The sequence below is a fragment of the Eubalaena glacialis genome, chromosome 9, assembly GCF_028564815.1.
Source record: "Eubalaena glacialis isolate mEubGla1 chromosome 9, mEubGla1.1.hap2.+ XY, whole genome shotgun sequence".
Taxonomy (NCBI): domain Eukaryota; kingdom Metazoa; phylum Chordata; class Mammalia; order Artiodactyla; family Balaenidae; genus Eubalaena; species Eubalaena glacialis.
The window spans coordinates 67,781,232-67,794,669 of NC_083724.1; the positions used below are offsets into that span (position 1 = coordinate 67,781,232).

A 13,438-nucleotide genomic window follows, 5' to 3' on the forward strand; every position below is an offset into this window, starting at 1 on the left:
TGCAATAAAGGGAAACATGATAAAATGAGATATGCATGTACTCACAGTGCTATCTTGGCTGAAAGCCAATATTTTTATCTTCAAAAGTTCATTCTAGTTACTGCAGGGAGAGTATATGAGGTATAGGTGCATTGCTAGAGTAGATTTTTAGTGCTTGACCTAAAGCTTGTTGCTCGCTTTTGTAAATAATGAACGTATAGTGTATTTTGGGGTATCCTCTACTTTTAGATAAAATATTTATTGAATATTTTATGAAAATAAATTAATTTTATAATATATTTTTGAGAAAAGATATTTTTGAAAAAATGTACATCAGTTTTTTTTTTTAAACGTCTTTATTGGAGTATAATTACTTTACAATGGTGTGTTAGTTTCTGCTGTGTAACAAAGTGAATCAGCTGTACATATACATATATTCCCATTTCTCCTCCCTCTTGCGTCTCCCTCCCACCCTCCCTATCCCATCCCTTTAGGTGGACACAAAGCACCCAGCTGATCTCCCTGTGGCATGCGGCTGCTTCCCAATAGCTATCTATTTATATATGTCCATGCCACTCTCTCACTTCGTCCCAGCTTACCCTTCCCCCTCCCTGTGTCCTCAAGTCCATTCTCTACATCTGCATCTTTATTCCTTGTACATCAGTTTTAAAATTGTTTCAAAATGAAAAAATGATTTAGAGAATTATCAGGAGGAAAAGACCAACTTTGAACTTAGGTGAAATTTCACCACAATCAAGTGAACTCAGCATGATCTGAACCTGAAACATTGTAAAATTATTTTTATTTTTTTGCTGCACCATTTTTTCTTCTCTGAGTGTATCTGCATTTAAAATTGAGGAAATAATAAAATATCTATTTGTTTTGAGTAATATTTAAGTAAATGAGCTCATTTTTTTGTTGATTGTAATAACTTTTTTTATTGTATAATACTTTATTGTAATTTTAATAAGTAAATTTCTACATAGATTTTCAAGTTTATTAGCTTCAAATTCTTAACTTTCACACCAGGAGACGATGATACTTTTACAGTTTCTGAAAAAAGTAACCTGTGACTGGTGTAAAATTTATTGATTGTTTTAACATTTTTTAATTTAATAAAAACAAAAAAGTAAACTTTAAAGCACTACTGATTTTTCACTGTTATTTTGTGGATTAGTTAAATATAATGGACTTTTAATCTTATTTATTTATTTGATATTTATTGTATTTGTGATATGAGTGCTCTAATTTTAGGCCTTTGAAGACAATTTAATCGAAGCAAGGAAAGAAATTGAAGTATCACAGAGTAAATATAATGCTCTGTCATTACAGTTGAATAATAAGCAGACTGAACTTATCCAGAAGGATATGGATATTACCCTGGTCAGGCAAGTATGCTCACTCCTTAATTTAACATTTTAGAAATGTCCTTTGTTGTGCAGAATGCCAGCATTTTTGTTTATTATTAACACCCTAAAATGACAATATATGTCTTCTGTGAATACTTATGTTTGTGCATTGAAACTATCTAGAATTAACATGGACAATCAGGGGTTTCGCAGGACTGGAAAAAATCATGCTCAAAGAGTAGCCTTGGTTCAGTTTTTAACAAGGAGGATGCATTCATTCCTTGTTTCCTTCTAAAATTCCTACCCATGCATTATGTAATATTCATTACTGTTATAATGAATAATAAATGAGTGATCCAGTTTTGACGTTTTATTTTATTATGTTCTAAATAGTTTTAGTTTGTGAAATATTCTTTCTATATCAAAATAGTTAATTTTGTAGCACTACTCATAAAGTGGAAGTATTTGAAAAACTTGTTTTTAAGTGTTTTGAAAGATGTTAAACTACCTATTTATTTTATAATAATCTTTATCAGAAAATAGTGTTAGAACAGATCATAAATATATATATGCACATATACATACATATGTTATACATACATACACATGTATGTATGTTTGTACATTTTAAAATTTGAACTAATTAAAATAAATCATACAATCAAAGTTTATCACATACCTGTATAAGCACAATTTCATTCTCTGAAATATGTCATATATTTACATATGTAATATACTATATATATTATGTTTATATATGATATATAATTATAATTAACATTATATATAATTATATTATACATAAATATTTATGTATACTTAATATTTATTTTTATATATAGTGTATTACAATATATATATTGGGGCAGGATATTTGCTTGGGTAATAGATTAATACATATTATTATATATTATATATTTTTATATGTAATATATATTAATTTATATTGTGCATGTTTTATTATATATAAAAATATATAAGCATTATATGTATATATTATAAATAAAAGCAAAAATCCATTGTGTCACATTTTAAAAATCTTTTTACCATGCAGTGAGGAAAAGTATTTCTTTACAGATGATAGACTTTATCCACTCATGGTATAATTTTTTTAAGCCAGTAATTTGATGAAGTCAAAAAAGTAATTCTAAACAGTAATAGAATCTTAGCTTTAGAAGCAATCTTAAAATTTGTAATTATTCCTATCTTCTTCCCTATAAAAAAACTTTTAGTCTTTGCTTGATACTTTTAGTTTATAAGTTTCTCAGTACTCTTCAAGACTGTTCTTTTTATTTTGTTCAAATTTGTACATTGTTTCATATATTTAGTTGGCATTTGCCTTTTTACAGTATGCACCCATTTGTATCTTGGTTCCTTATCTCGAGAATCTCAGAAACAGTCTAATCCGTTCTGTAGTTCAGACCTTCAAATAATAAAAGATAACTTTATTAATAAATTTTTTTATTAACTTATTAACTGCTTCTGTTTCTCATAATTTTTCATGTACATGTTTCACAGATGTTATATTGTTTTTGGTTGCCTTTCTTTCTCTCTCTTTTTTTTGTTAGTAAAAGTATGTAATATAAAATTCCCAAATAAATGGTTAAGTGGAATATTATGCAGCTGTAAAAAAAGAAAAAGGCAGCTCTGTATATATTTACACAAATCCTCCAAATAAAAAAAAGTGAAAAAAGCAAGTTGTAAAAAAGTGTGAATAGTTTGCTACTGTTTCCTTTAATAAAGCACATTTGTATGTGCACAGACTTCTGATAGAATACGGAAGGTAGGGGGGCTTCTGGAGAGGGGAATGGGGTTTGGGGACAGGTAAGACAGGGAGACTTCTTCATTAAATGGTCTCTTGTAACCTCTGCAGATGTGGCCTCTTAAATTTTAAAACATTTTCCTCGATTCAAGGACTCCCAAGTGTTGTACTCTGGCTATGAATGTAAATGAAAGCTGCTGGGTTAATTTTTCTACTGAGCTCTTGGATAATCATTTAAAAATCAGATAAAAATAATCTCTGTTTGTTTTGGAGCTGTAGTCTCAAGATCAATTAGTATTAGTGCAGGTATTACGTAAAGAAGATTTACTACAGTTTGCGTTAATGTAATCTTGTGTTCCTTGCAAAAGTTCCAACTGAGAGGAGGTCAGGCAAAAGGAAATTAACCTGGGCTTAAAATGTGCTCACGGGTAATCCAGGCAGTTTACTAAGAGTTGGCTGTAGTTCAATCTAAATTTACCAGGGAACTGTCATTATCTGCCAACACCACTCTCTCAAGCAGACTGCCCACACGGCTGCATTTCAGCCCTCTTCATTGTAAGAGTGAAACACAGCGAAGCATATTTTTCATCTCTTGTAAGTGTCTGTACTTTTCTTCCACTCTCAGTTGAAAAGACCTACATCTAACTTTATTGTTTTTTTTTTTTTGGCTGCGTTGTATCTTCGTTGCTGCGTGCAGGCTTTCTCTACTTGTGGGGAGCAGGGGCTGCTCTTTGTTGCGGCGTGTGGGCTTCTCATTGCTATGGCTTCTCTTGTTGCAGAGCATGGGCTCTAGGTGCGCAGGCTTCAGTAGTTGCAGCATGCAGGCTCAGTAGTTGTGGCTCGTGGGCTCTAGAGCACAGGCTCAGTAGTTGGGGCACATGGGCTTAGTTGCTCCGCAGCATGTGGGGTCTTCTTGGACCAGGGATGGAACCTGTGTCCCCTGCATTGGCAGGCGGGTTCTTAACCACTGCGCCACCAGGGAAGCCCCTACATCTAACTTTTGATCTAGTTACTATATTTTCAGTTTGGCTATATTACAAAATTCAAAATGTAAAATTTATGAAAGAACAATAATTCGAAAGATCACTAAAACAAACTTGTACAATAAGCTATAAACTCACCATATTTGGTTATCCTGAGCATTAAATCTTTTGACTATTTTTACAAATGGGTGTTATGACAACATAACATTGTTTTTCCTGTATTACATGAAATAATATTTAAGAATTAAATTCCCCTGAGATAATAAAAAACCTTCTTAGAAGAAGTATATGTATTCCACCTTCCAGTGTGATATGGTGTCCAGATATCAAGGACATCTAAATAAAAATAAAATCTTGGAGAAGTTAAATGCTAATATTTTTCAAAAATATCCTAGGCAAATTGTACAGATTAAGGAATGAAAATCACATTTAAACCAATCCACGTGGATTAAACTACTGTTGCTATCACTGGGCTATGACAGTTACAATTCCACAACTTTTATGTGACATAATGTGAAGGGGAAAAAAAAACCACCTCAGTTTTCCAGCTCTTTGGAGAGATCTGGGGCAAAGCAATCAGAATTCAGTAACAGGATTTTCTCAGCTGAGCTAAGGACAGAGAATAGACGGTATGAGTCAACTCCCTGGCTGACTGTTACCTTTGGCCAAATAAGGAAAATGCCTTCTACAGCCAAAGGGAGATGAGAACCTCAGTAGGTGGATGGATTTCAGATTTGCACTAAAATTGACTTCATTTGGGATGCAGAAGCGTCTAGGTGAAGGCTGGTTAATTGATAATTGACATCTCCTCCCAGTCTCTGCTCTCAGACACTGAGTTGATTATGCTTCTTAAATACTTTATGAACTCCATCCTGATCTCTTCCGGTCATCCTTAAGATTCGAGTGCACCAGCTTCAGCTTGTTCAGGGGTGGTGCCAAAGCTGGGTTTGCTTTGTCACTTCCAGAGCCTCGTTTATGGTGTGCAGTTAACAGACACTGAGTATCCTGTAAAAACTGCTGCTGGACGAAGCAGGAATACCACATCTCAATTTCCTTCAGGTGGCTTGGGATGTCAGCATTGAAGACGATCACCACCCCATAAGAGTTCTTCATCAGGGCTGGCCAGCAAGACTCGAACTTTGGATCGCCACCACAATCCCAGAGCTCAGAGTCACACCCCGTGCCTTTGTTGTTGCTGGTAACATATGGGTTCTCAAATTCCAGGATCCTCACTCCTTGGGTTGGGTTGTATTCGGCGATGTCAGAAGATTTTGTCAGGAAGTTGGCCCAAACGGTTTTTCCACTCTCACAGGGCCCCACGAAGAGGATCTTGGCCTTCAGCATTGTGGTCTGCTGCCCAAAGACCTGCCAGAGCCCACCGAGGCGCTGCCGGAGCGCTTGCTGCTGACAGGGCAGAGCCTGGGTTGCCTTTCTGAATGCATTCCATCTTGTCAGAGTTTGTATCATCAATATTCTTCTTAAAATATGACACCTGTAACTACATAAAATATTCCAACAAGACCTTTCCATTTTAAAGTATGATGGTTTTAAACTATTGGATGGAACATGCGGTCCATTCTAGGGTACAGTGCAGTGTTATGTGAATGGGATTTGAAAAATTATGTTTTCTACTAAATTTTGCACCTGTGTTTATCTGTATACTTGAATTTAGTGTACTGCAAGAACTATAAGCTGCAGTAAATAAGGCAATGATATCCATAGATGGACATTTTCTTACAAGATGGTAAAAAGATGAACTATGTGTAATTTTAAGTGTTAGATTCTAAGGACTCAAAAAGGAGGAGGTAATAGCACAGAGCTGGAAGATTTCAGAGGACATTGACTCAGACCCTCATTATAGGGTAGTAGTTGAGATGTCTTCAGTGTTTTTCCTGAATTGTTTGAATAATAATTTGCTGAATACACTACATGTCTCCTTCATTTTTATTTCTTGTGGGTGTGCGTGTGTGTGTGGTGGTTATGATATACCAGCATTACTGTACTGAATCTGTATATTGTGCAAAAGACATACCAAGCCATAACTGTAGGAAAAGTGGTCTAGGCACTTTCTTATTTGGATATACTTTTACTTGTTGATAAATGATGGAGTTGACCTAGCTTTATTTCTTTATGGGTTTATTTCTTTGAATTCCTAATTATTTGCATATTTATTGAATAATTAATCTGTGTTACCCATTGTGCTATGGAATATTGCTGTGAACTACCACAAATGATTTTTACCTTGCGTTCGAGTATAAATAACAAAATAAATAAATAATATACATGTCTGTAACGTATACAGAACATCTTAGTATAAACCTAGAACTTGCATAAAAGTCAGTAACCAGTTAAGTTGCCTAACTAAAATTTTTTGCCTGACTGGTAATGATTCAGCAGTTACGTGGAGAGTGAGCTAAATGAATAGCTTACCTTCCATTGAGAAGGTGGGCTAATGTCAATTGATTTGGGAATTTTTCTTAGAAATTAGTTGTGAATCTCCAAAAAAAAAATGAAAAAATAAATGTCAAGACAGAGCAGTCATAATTTTGGTGAGGAATATCATCAGAGTCAGAATCCTGAAATTGGACTAATGCATCTAGATTGCTGGTGTTCCTAGGCACTTAGCAGAAGCAAGTGTAAATTAACTCTGGAGGATAATAAAGCAGTTCTGTCCTCAAATTATGTCTACAGTTTTACAAACTAATGTCTAGCACATAGTCAGAAATATCAAGTATGTGGTAAAGCAATAATAAAAATTAAAAGACGTAAGAACTGGAGGAGATTGGTTCAAGATGGCAGAGTAGAAGGACATGTGCTCACTCCCTCTTGCGAGAGCACCAGAATCACAACTAACTGCTGAACAGTCATTGACAGGAAGACACTGGAACTCACCAAAAAAGCTACCCCCCATCCAAAGACAAAGGAGAAGCCACAATGAGATGGTAGGAGGGGCGCAATCACAATAAAATCAAATCCCGTAACTGCTGAGTAGGTGACTCACAAACTGGAGAACACTTATACCACAGAAGTCCACCCACTGGAGTGAAGGTTCTGAGCCCCATGTCAGACTTCCCAACCTGGGGGTCCGGCAACGGGATGGGAAATTCCCAGAGAATCAGACTTTGAGGGCTAGGGGGATTTGATTGCAGGACTTTGACAGGAGTGGGGGAGAGATTCCACTTTTGGAGGGCACACACAAAGTAGTGTGTTCATCAGGACCCGGGGGAAGAGGCAGTGACCCATAGGAGATTGAACCAGACCTACCTGCTAGTGTTGGAGGGTCTCCTGCAGAGGCGGGGGGTGGCTGTGGCTCACTGTGGGGACAGGGACACTGGCAGCAGAAGTTCTGGGAAGTACTCCTGGGCGTGAACCCTCCCAGAGTCTGCCATTAGCCCTACCAAAGAGCCTGTAGTCTCCAGTGTTGGGTTGCCTCAGGCCAAACAACCAACAGGGAGGGAACACAGCTCCACCCATCAGCAGACAAGCACATTAAAGTTTTACTGAGCTCTGCCCACCAGAGCAACACCCAGGTCTACCCACCACCAGTCCCTCCCATCAGGAAGCTTGCACAAGCCTCTTAGATAGCCTCATCCACCAGAGGGTAGACAGCAGAAGCAAGAACTACAATCCTGCAGCCTGTGGAATGAAAACCACATTCACAGAAAGATAGACAAAATGAAAAGGCAGAGGACTATGTACCAGATGAAGGAACAAGGTAAAACCCCAGAAAAACAACTAAATGAAGTGGAGATAGGCAACCTTCCAGAAAAAGAATTCAGAATAATGATAGTGAAGATGATCCAGGACCTCCGAAAAAGAATGGAGGCAAAGATCGAGAAGATGCAAGAAATGCTCAACAAAGACCTAGAAGAATTAAAGAACAAACACCTAGAAGAATTAAAGAACAAACAAACAGAGGTGAACAACACAATAGCTGAAATGAAAAATACACTAGAAGGAATCAATAGTAGAATAAGTGAGGCAGAAGAACGGTTAAGTGACCTGGACGACAGAATGGTGGAAATCACTGCCGTGAACAGAATAAAGAAAAAAGAATGAAAGAAATGAAGACAGCATAAGAGACCTCTGGGACAACGTTAAACCCACCAACATTCACATTATAGGGGTCCCAGAAGGAGAAGAGAGAGAGAAAAGACCCGAGAAAATATTTGAAAAGATTACAGTCGAAAACTTTCCTAACATGGGAAAGGAAATAGCCACCCAAGTCCAGGAAGCGCAGAGAGTTCCAGACAGGATAAACCCAAGGAGAAACATGCCAAGACACACAGTAATCAAATTGCCAAAAATTAAAGTCAAAGAAAAATTATAAGCAATAAGGGAAAAACGACAAATAACGTACAAGGGAACTCCCATAAGGTTGACAGCTGATTTCTCAGCAGAAACTCTACAAGCCAGAAGGGAGTGGCACGATATATCTAAAGTGATGAAAGGGAAGAACCTACAACCAAGATTACTTTACCTGGCTAGGATCTCATTCAGATTTGATACAGAAATCAAAAGCTTTACAGACAAGCAAAACCTAAGAGAATGCAACACCACCAAACAACTCTACAACAAATGCTAAAGGAACTTCTCTAAGTGGGAAACACAAGAGAAGAAAAGGACCTACAAAAACAAACCCAACACAATTAAGAAAATGGTAATAGGAACATACATATCAATAATTACCTTAAATGTGAGTGGAATAAATGCTTCAACCAAAAGAGAGAGGCTTACTGAATGGATACAAAAATAAGACCTGTATATATGCTGTCTACAAGAGACCCACTTCAGACCTAGGGACACATACAGACTGAAAATGAGGGGATGCAAAAAGATATTCCATGCAAATGGAAATCAAAAGAAAGCTGGAGTAGCAATACTCATATCAGATAATACAGACTTTAAAATAAAGAATGTTACAGGAGACAACGAAGGAGACTACATAGTGGTCAAGGGATCAATCCAAGAAGATATAACACTTATAAATATATGCACCCAACATAGGAGCACCTCAATACATAAGGCAAATGCTAACAGCTATGAAAGAGGAAATCGACAGTAACACAATAATAGTGGGGGACTTTAACACCTCACTTACACCAATGGACAGATCACCCAGACAGAAAATTAATAAGGAAACACAAGCTTTAAATGACACAATAGACCAGATTTAATTGATATTTGTAGGACATTCCATCCGAAAACAGCAGATTACACTTTATTCTCAAGTGCACACGGAACATCGTCCAGGGTAGATCAAATCTTGGGTCACAAATCAAGCTTTGGTAAATGTAAGAAAATTTAAATCATACCAAGGATCTTTTCCGACCACAACACTGTGAGATTAGAAATAAATTACAGGGAAAAAAACTTAAAAAGCACAAAAAGATGGAGGTTAAACAATACATTACCAAAATCAAAGAGGAAATCAAGAAGTACCTAGAGAGAAATGGCAACGAAAACATGATGACCCAAAACCTATGGGATGCAACAAAAGCAGTTCTAAGAGGGAAGTTTATAGCAAAACAATGCTACCTCAAGAAACAAGAAAAATCTCAAACAATCTAACCTTACACCTAAAAGAAGCAGAGAAAGAAAAAACAAAATCCAAAATTAGTAGAAGGAAAGAAATTATAAAGATCAGAGCAGAAATAAATGAAATAGAAACAAAGAAAACAATAGCAAAGATCAATAAAACTAAAAGCTGGTTCTTTGAGAAGATAAACAGAATTGACATACCTTTAGCCAGACTCATCATGAAAGAGGGAGAGGACTGAAATCAATAAAATTAGAAATGAAAAAGGAGAAGTTACAGCTGACACTGCAGAAATACAAAGGATCATAAGAGACTACTACAAGCAACTCTATGCCAATAAAATGGACAACCTGGAAAAAATGGACAAATGCTTAGAAAGGAATAACCTTCCAAGATGGAACCAGGAAGAAATAGAAAATATGAACAGACCAATCACAGGTAATGAAATTGAAACTGATTAAAAATCTTCCTACAAGCAAAAGTCCAGGGCCAGATGGCTTCACAGGCGAATTCTATTAAACATTTAGAGAAGAGCTAACACCTATCCTTCTCAAACTCTTCCAAAAAAAATGCAGAGGAAGGAACACTCCCAAACTCATTCTACGAGGCCACTGTTACTCTGATACCAAAACAAGACTGTGCTTCCCTGGTGGCGCAGTGGTTGAGAATCTGCCTGCCAATGCAGGGGACACGGGTTCGAGCCCTGGTCTGGGAAGACCCCACATGCCGCAGAGCAACTAGGCCCGTGAGCCACAACTACTGAGCCTGCGCGTCTGGAGCCTGCGCTCTGCAACAAGAGAGGCCGCGATAGTGAGAGGCCCGCGCACCGCGATGAAGAGTGTCCCCCGCTTGCCGCAACTAGAGAAAGCCCTCGCACAGAAACGAAGACCCAACACAGCCAAAAATAAATAAATAAATAAATTAATTAAAAAACAATTGCAGAGGAAGGAACACTCCCAAACTCCTTCTACGAGGCCACTGTTACCCTGATACCAAAACAAGACAAAGATACTACAAAAAAGGAAAATTACCGACCGGTATCACTGATGAATATAGATGCAAAAATTCTCAACAAAATGGTAGCAAACAGAAGACAACAACACATTCAAAGGATCATACACAATGATCAAATGGGATTTATCCCAGGGATGCAAGGATTCTTTAATATATGCAAATCAATCAGTGTGATACACCATATTAACAAATTGAAGAATAAAAATATGATTATCTCAATAGATGCACAAAAAGCTTTTGACAAAATTCAACACCCATGTATGATAAAACTCTCCAGAAAGTAGGCATAGTGGGAACCTACCTCAACATAATAAAGGCCATATGTGACAAACCCACAGCAAACATCATTCTCAATGTTGAAAAACTGAAAACATTTCCTCTAAGATCAGCAACAAGACAAGGATATCCATTCTCACCACTATTATTCAACATAGTTTTGGAAGTCCTAGCCACAGCAATCAGAGAAGAAAAAGAAATAAAAATACAGATTTGGAAAGAAGAAGTAAAACTGTCACTGTTTACAGATGCCATGATACTATACATAGATAATCCTAAAGATGTGACCAGAAAACTACTAGAGCTAATCAATGAATTTGGTAAAGTTACAGGATACAAAATTAATGCACAGAAATCTCTTGCATTCCTATTCAATAACAACAAAAGATCAGAAAGAGAAATTAAGGAAACAATCCCATTTACCATTGCAACAAAAGGAATAAACCTACCTAAGGAGGTAAAAGACCTGAACTCAGAAACCTATAAGACACAGATGAAAGAAATCAAAGATGACACAAACAGATGGAGAGATATACCATGTTTGGATTGGAAAGATCAATATTGTGAAAATGACTATACTACCCAAAGCAATCTACAGATTCAGTGATATCCCTAGCAAATTACCAATGACATTTTTTACAGAACTAGAACAAAAAATCTTAAAAGTTGTATGGAGACACAAAAGACCCCGAATAGCCAAAGCAATCTTGAGTAAAAAAAACAGAGCTGGAGGAATCAGACTTCCTGACTTCAGACTATACTACAAAGCTACATTAATCAAGACAATATGGTACTGGCACAAAAACAGAAATGAAATATAGATCAATGGAATAGGATAGAAAGCCCCGAGATAAACCCATGCACCTATGGTCAACTAATCTATAACAAAGGAGGCCAGGATATACAATGGAGAAAAGACAGTCTCTTCAATAAGTGGTGCTGGGAAAACTGGACAGCTACATGTAAAAGAATGAAATTAGAACACTCCCTAACACCCTGCACAAAAATAAACTCAAAATGGATTAAAGACCTAAATGTAAGACCAGACACTATAAAACTCTTAGAGGAAAACATAGGAAGAACACTCTTTGACATAAATCACAGCAAGATCCTTTTTGACCCACCTCCTAGAGTAATGGAAGTAAAAACAAAAATAAAGAAATGGGACCTGATGAAACTTAAAAGCTTTTGCACAGCAAAGGAAACTATAAACAAGATGAAAAGACAACCCTCAGAATGGGAGAAAATATTTGCAAACGAAGCAATGGACAAAGGATTAATCTCCAAAATACATAAACAGCTCATGCAGCTCAATATTAAAAAAACAAACAACCCGATCAAAAAATGGGCAGAAGATCTAAATAGACATTTCTCCCTAAAAGACATACAGATGGCCAAGAGGCACATGAAAAGATGCTCAACATCACTAATTACTAGATAAATGCAAATCAATACTACAATGAGGTATCACCTCACACTGGTTAGAATGGGCATCATCAGAAAATCTACAAACAACAAATGCTGGAGAGGGCGTGGAGAAAAGGGAACCCTCTTGCACTGTTTGTGGGAATGTAAATTGATACAGCCACTATGGAGAACAGTATGGAGGTTCCTTGAAAAACTAAAAATAGAATTACCATATGATCCAGCAATCCCACTACTGGGCATATACTCAGAGAAAACCATAATTCAAAAAGAAACATACACCCCATTGTTCATTGCAGCAATATTTACAATAGCCAGGTCATGGAAGCTTCATAAATGGCCATCAACAGACAAATGGATAAAGAAGTAGTGGTACATATATATGATTGAGTATCACTCAGCCATAAAAAGGAACGAAATTGGGTCATTTGTAGAGACATGGATGGACCTAGAGTCTCATACAGAGTGAAATAAGTCAGAAAGAGAAAAACAAATATTGTATATTAATGCATATATGTGGAATGTAGAAAAATGCTACAGATGAACTGGTTTGCAAGGCAGAAATAGAGACACAGATGTAGAGAACAAATGTATGGACACCAATGGTGGGGGAAAGTGAGAGTGGGGGGGTGGTGGTGGGATGAATTGGGATTGACGTATATACACTAATATGTATAAAATAGATAACTAAGAAGACCCTTGTGTATAAAAAAATAAATAAAATTCAAATTAAAAAAAACTGGAAATGAAAGATAAAGACCTAGTTATTTGCCTATATATGAGTAATTAACATAGCAACCCCCAAAAAAATTTATAGAAAGATTTCTAAAATTAATACGTGGATTTAGCACACTTGGTAGATACAAGGTCAGTGTAGAAAATTCAAATGCATTTTTTATGCCAGCAAAAAATTAGGAAATAGACTTGAATATAATTTATAATATAGCTAAAAATATGAACAGCAAATATAATGAAAGATATGAGTTACCTCTATACAGAGATCTGTAAAACATTATTGAGAGAAATAGAAAGTCTAGTATGTACAGATAAATACAGAGTTCATGATTTGCAAGACTCAGTATGATAAAGATGTCTATTCTCTCCAAACAGA

The 13,438-nt window shown here is 36.4% G+C and overlaps 2 protein-coding genes across 2 annotated transcripts in view; one reads left to right on the forward strand and one right to left on the reverse strand.

Moving 5' to 3' along the window:
• Positions 1–13,438, forward strand: part of CNTLN (centlein) — a 337,062-nt gene that overhangs the window by 119,521 nt on the left and 204,103 nt on the right. The window contains exon 6 of the mRNA XM_061199082.1: positions 1,234–1,371. Coding sequence (XP_061055065.1) covers positions 1,234–1,371 — 138 coding nt within the window. The remainder of the gene's footprint in view (positions 1–1,233; positions 1,372–13,438) is intronic.
• On the reverse strand, positions 4,932–5,417 carry LOC133097184 (intraflagellar transport protein 22 homolog). The gene has a single exon (XM_061199081.1). It carries the CDS (start codon positions 5,415–5,417, stop codon positions 4,932–4,934), a length of 486 nt encoding a protein of 161 aa, XP_061055064.1.

Bases quoted from the DNA above. Each gene is read 5' to 3' on its own strand.
- LOC133097184 (XM_061199081.1), bottom strand. From the start codon at position 5,417: ATGCTGAAGGCCAAGATCCTCTTCGTGGGGCCCTGTGAGAGTGGAAAA.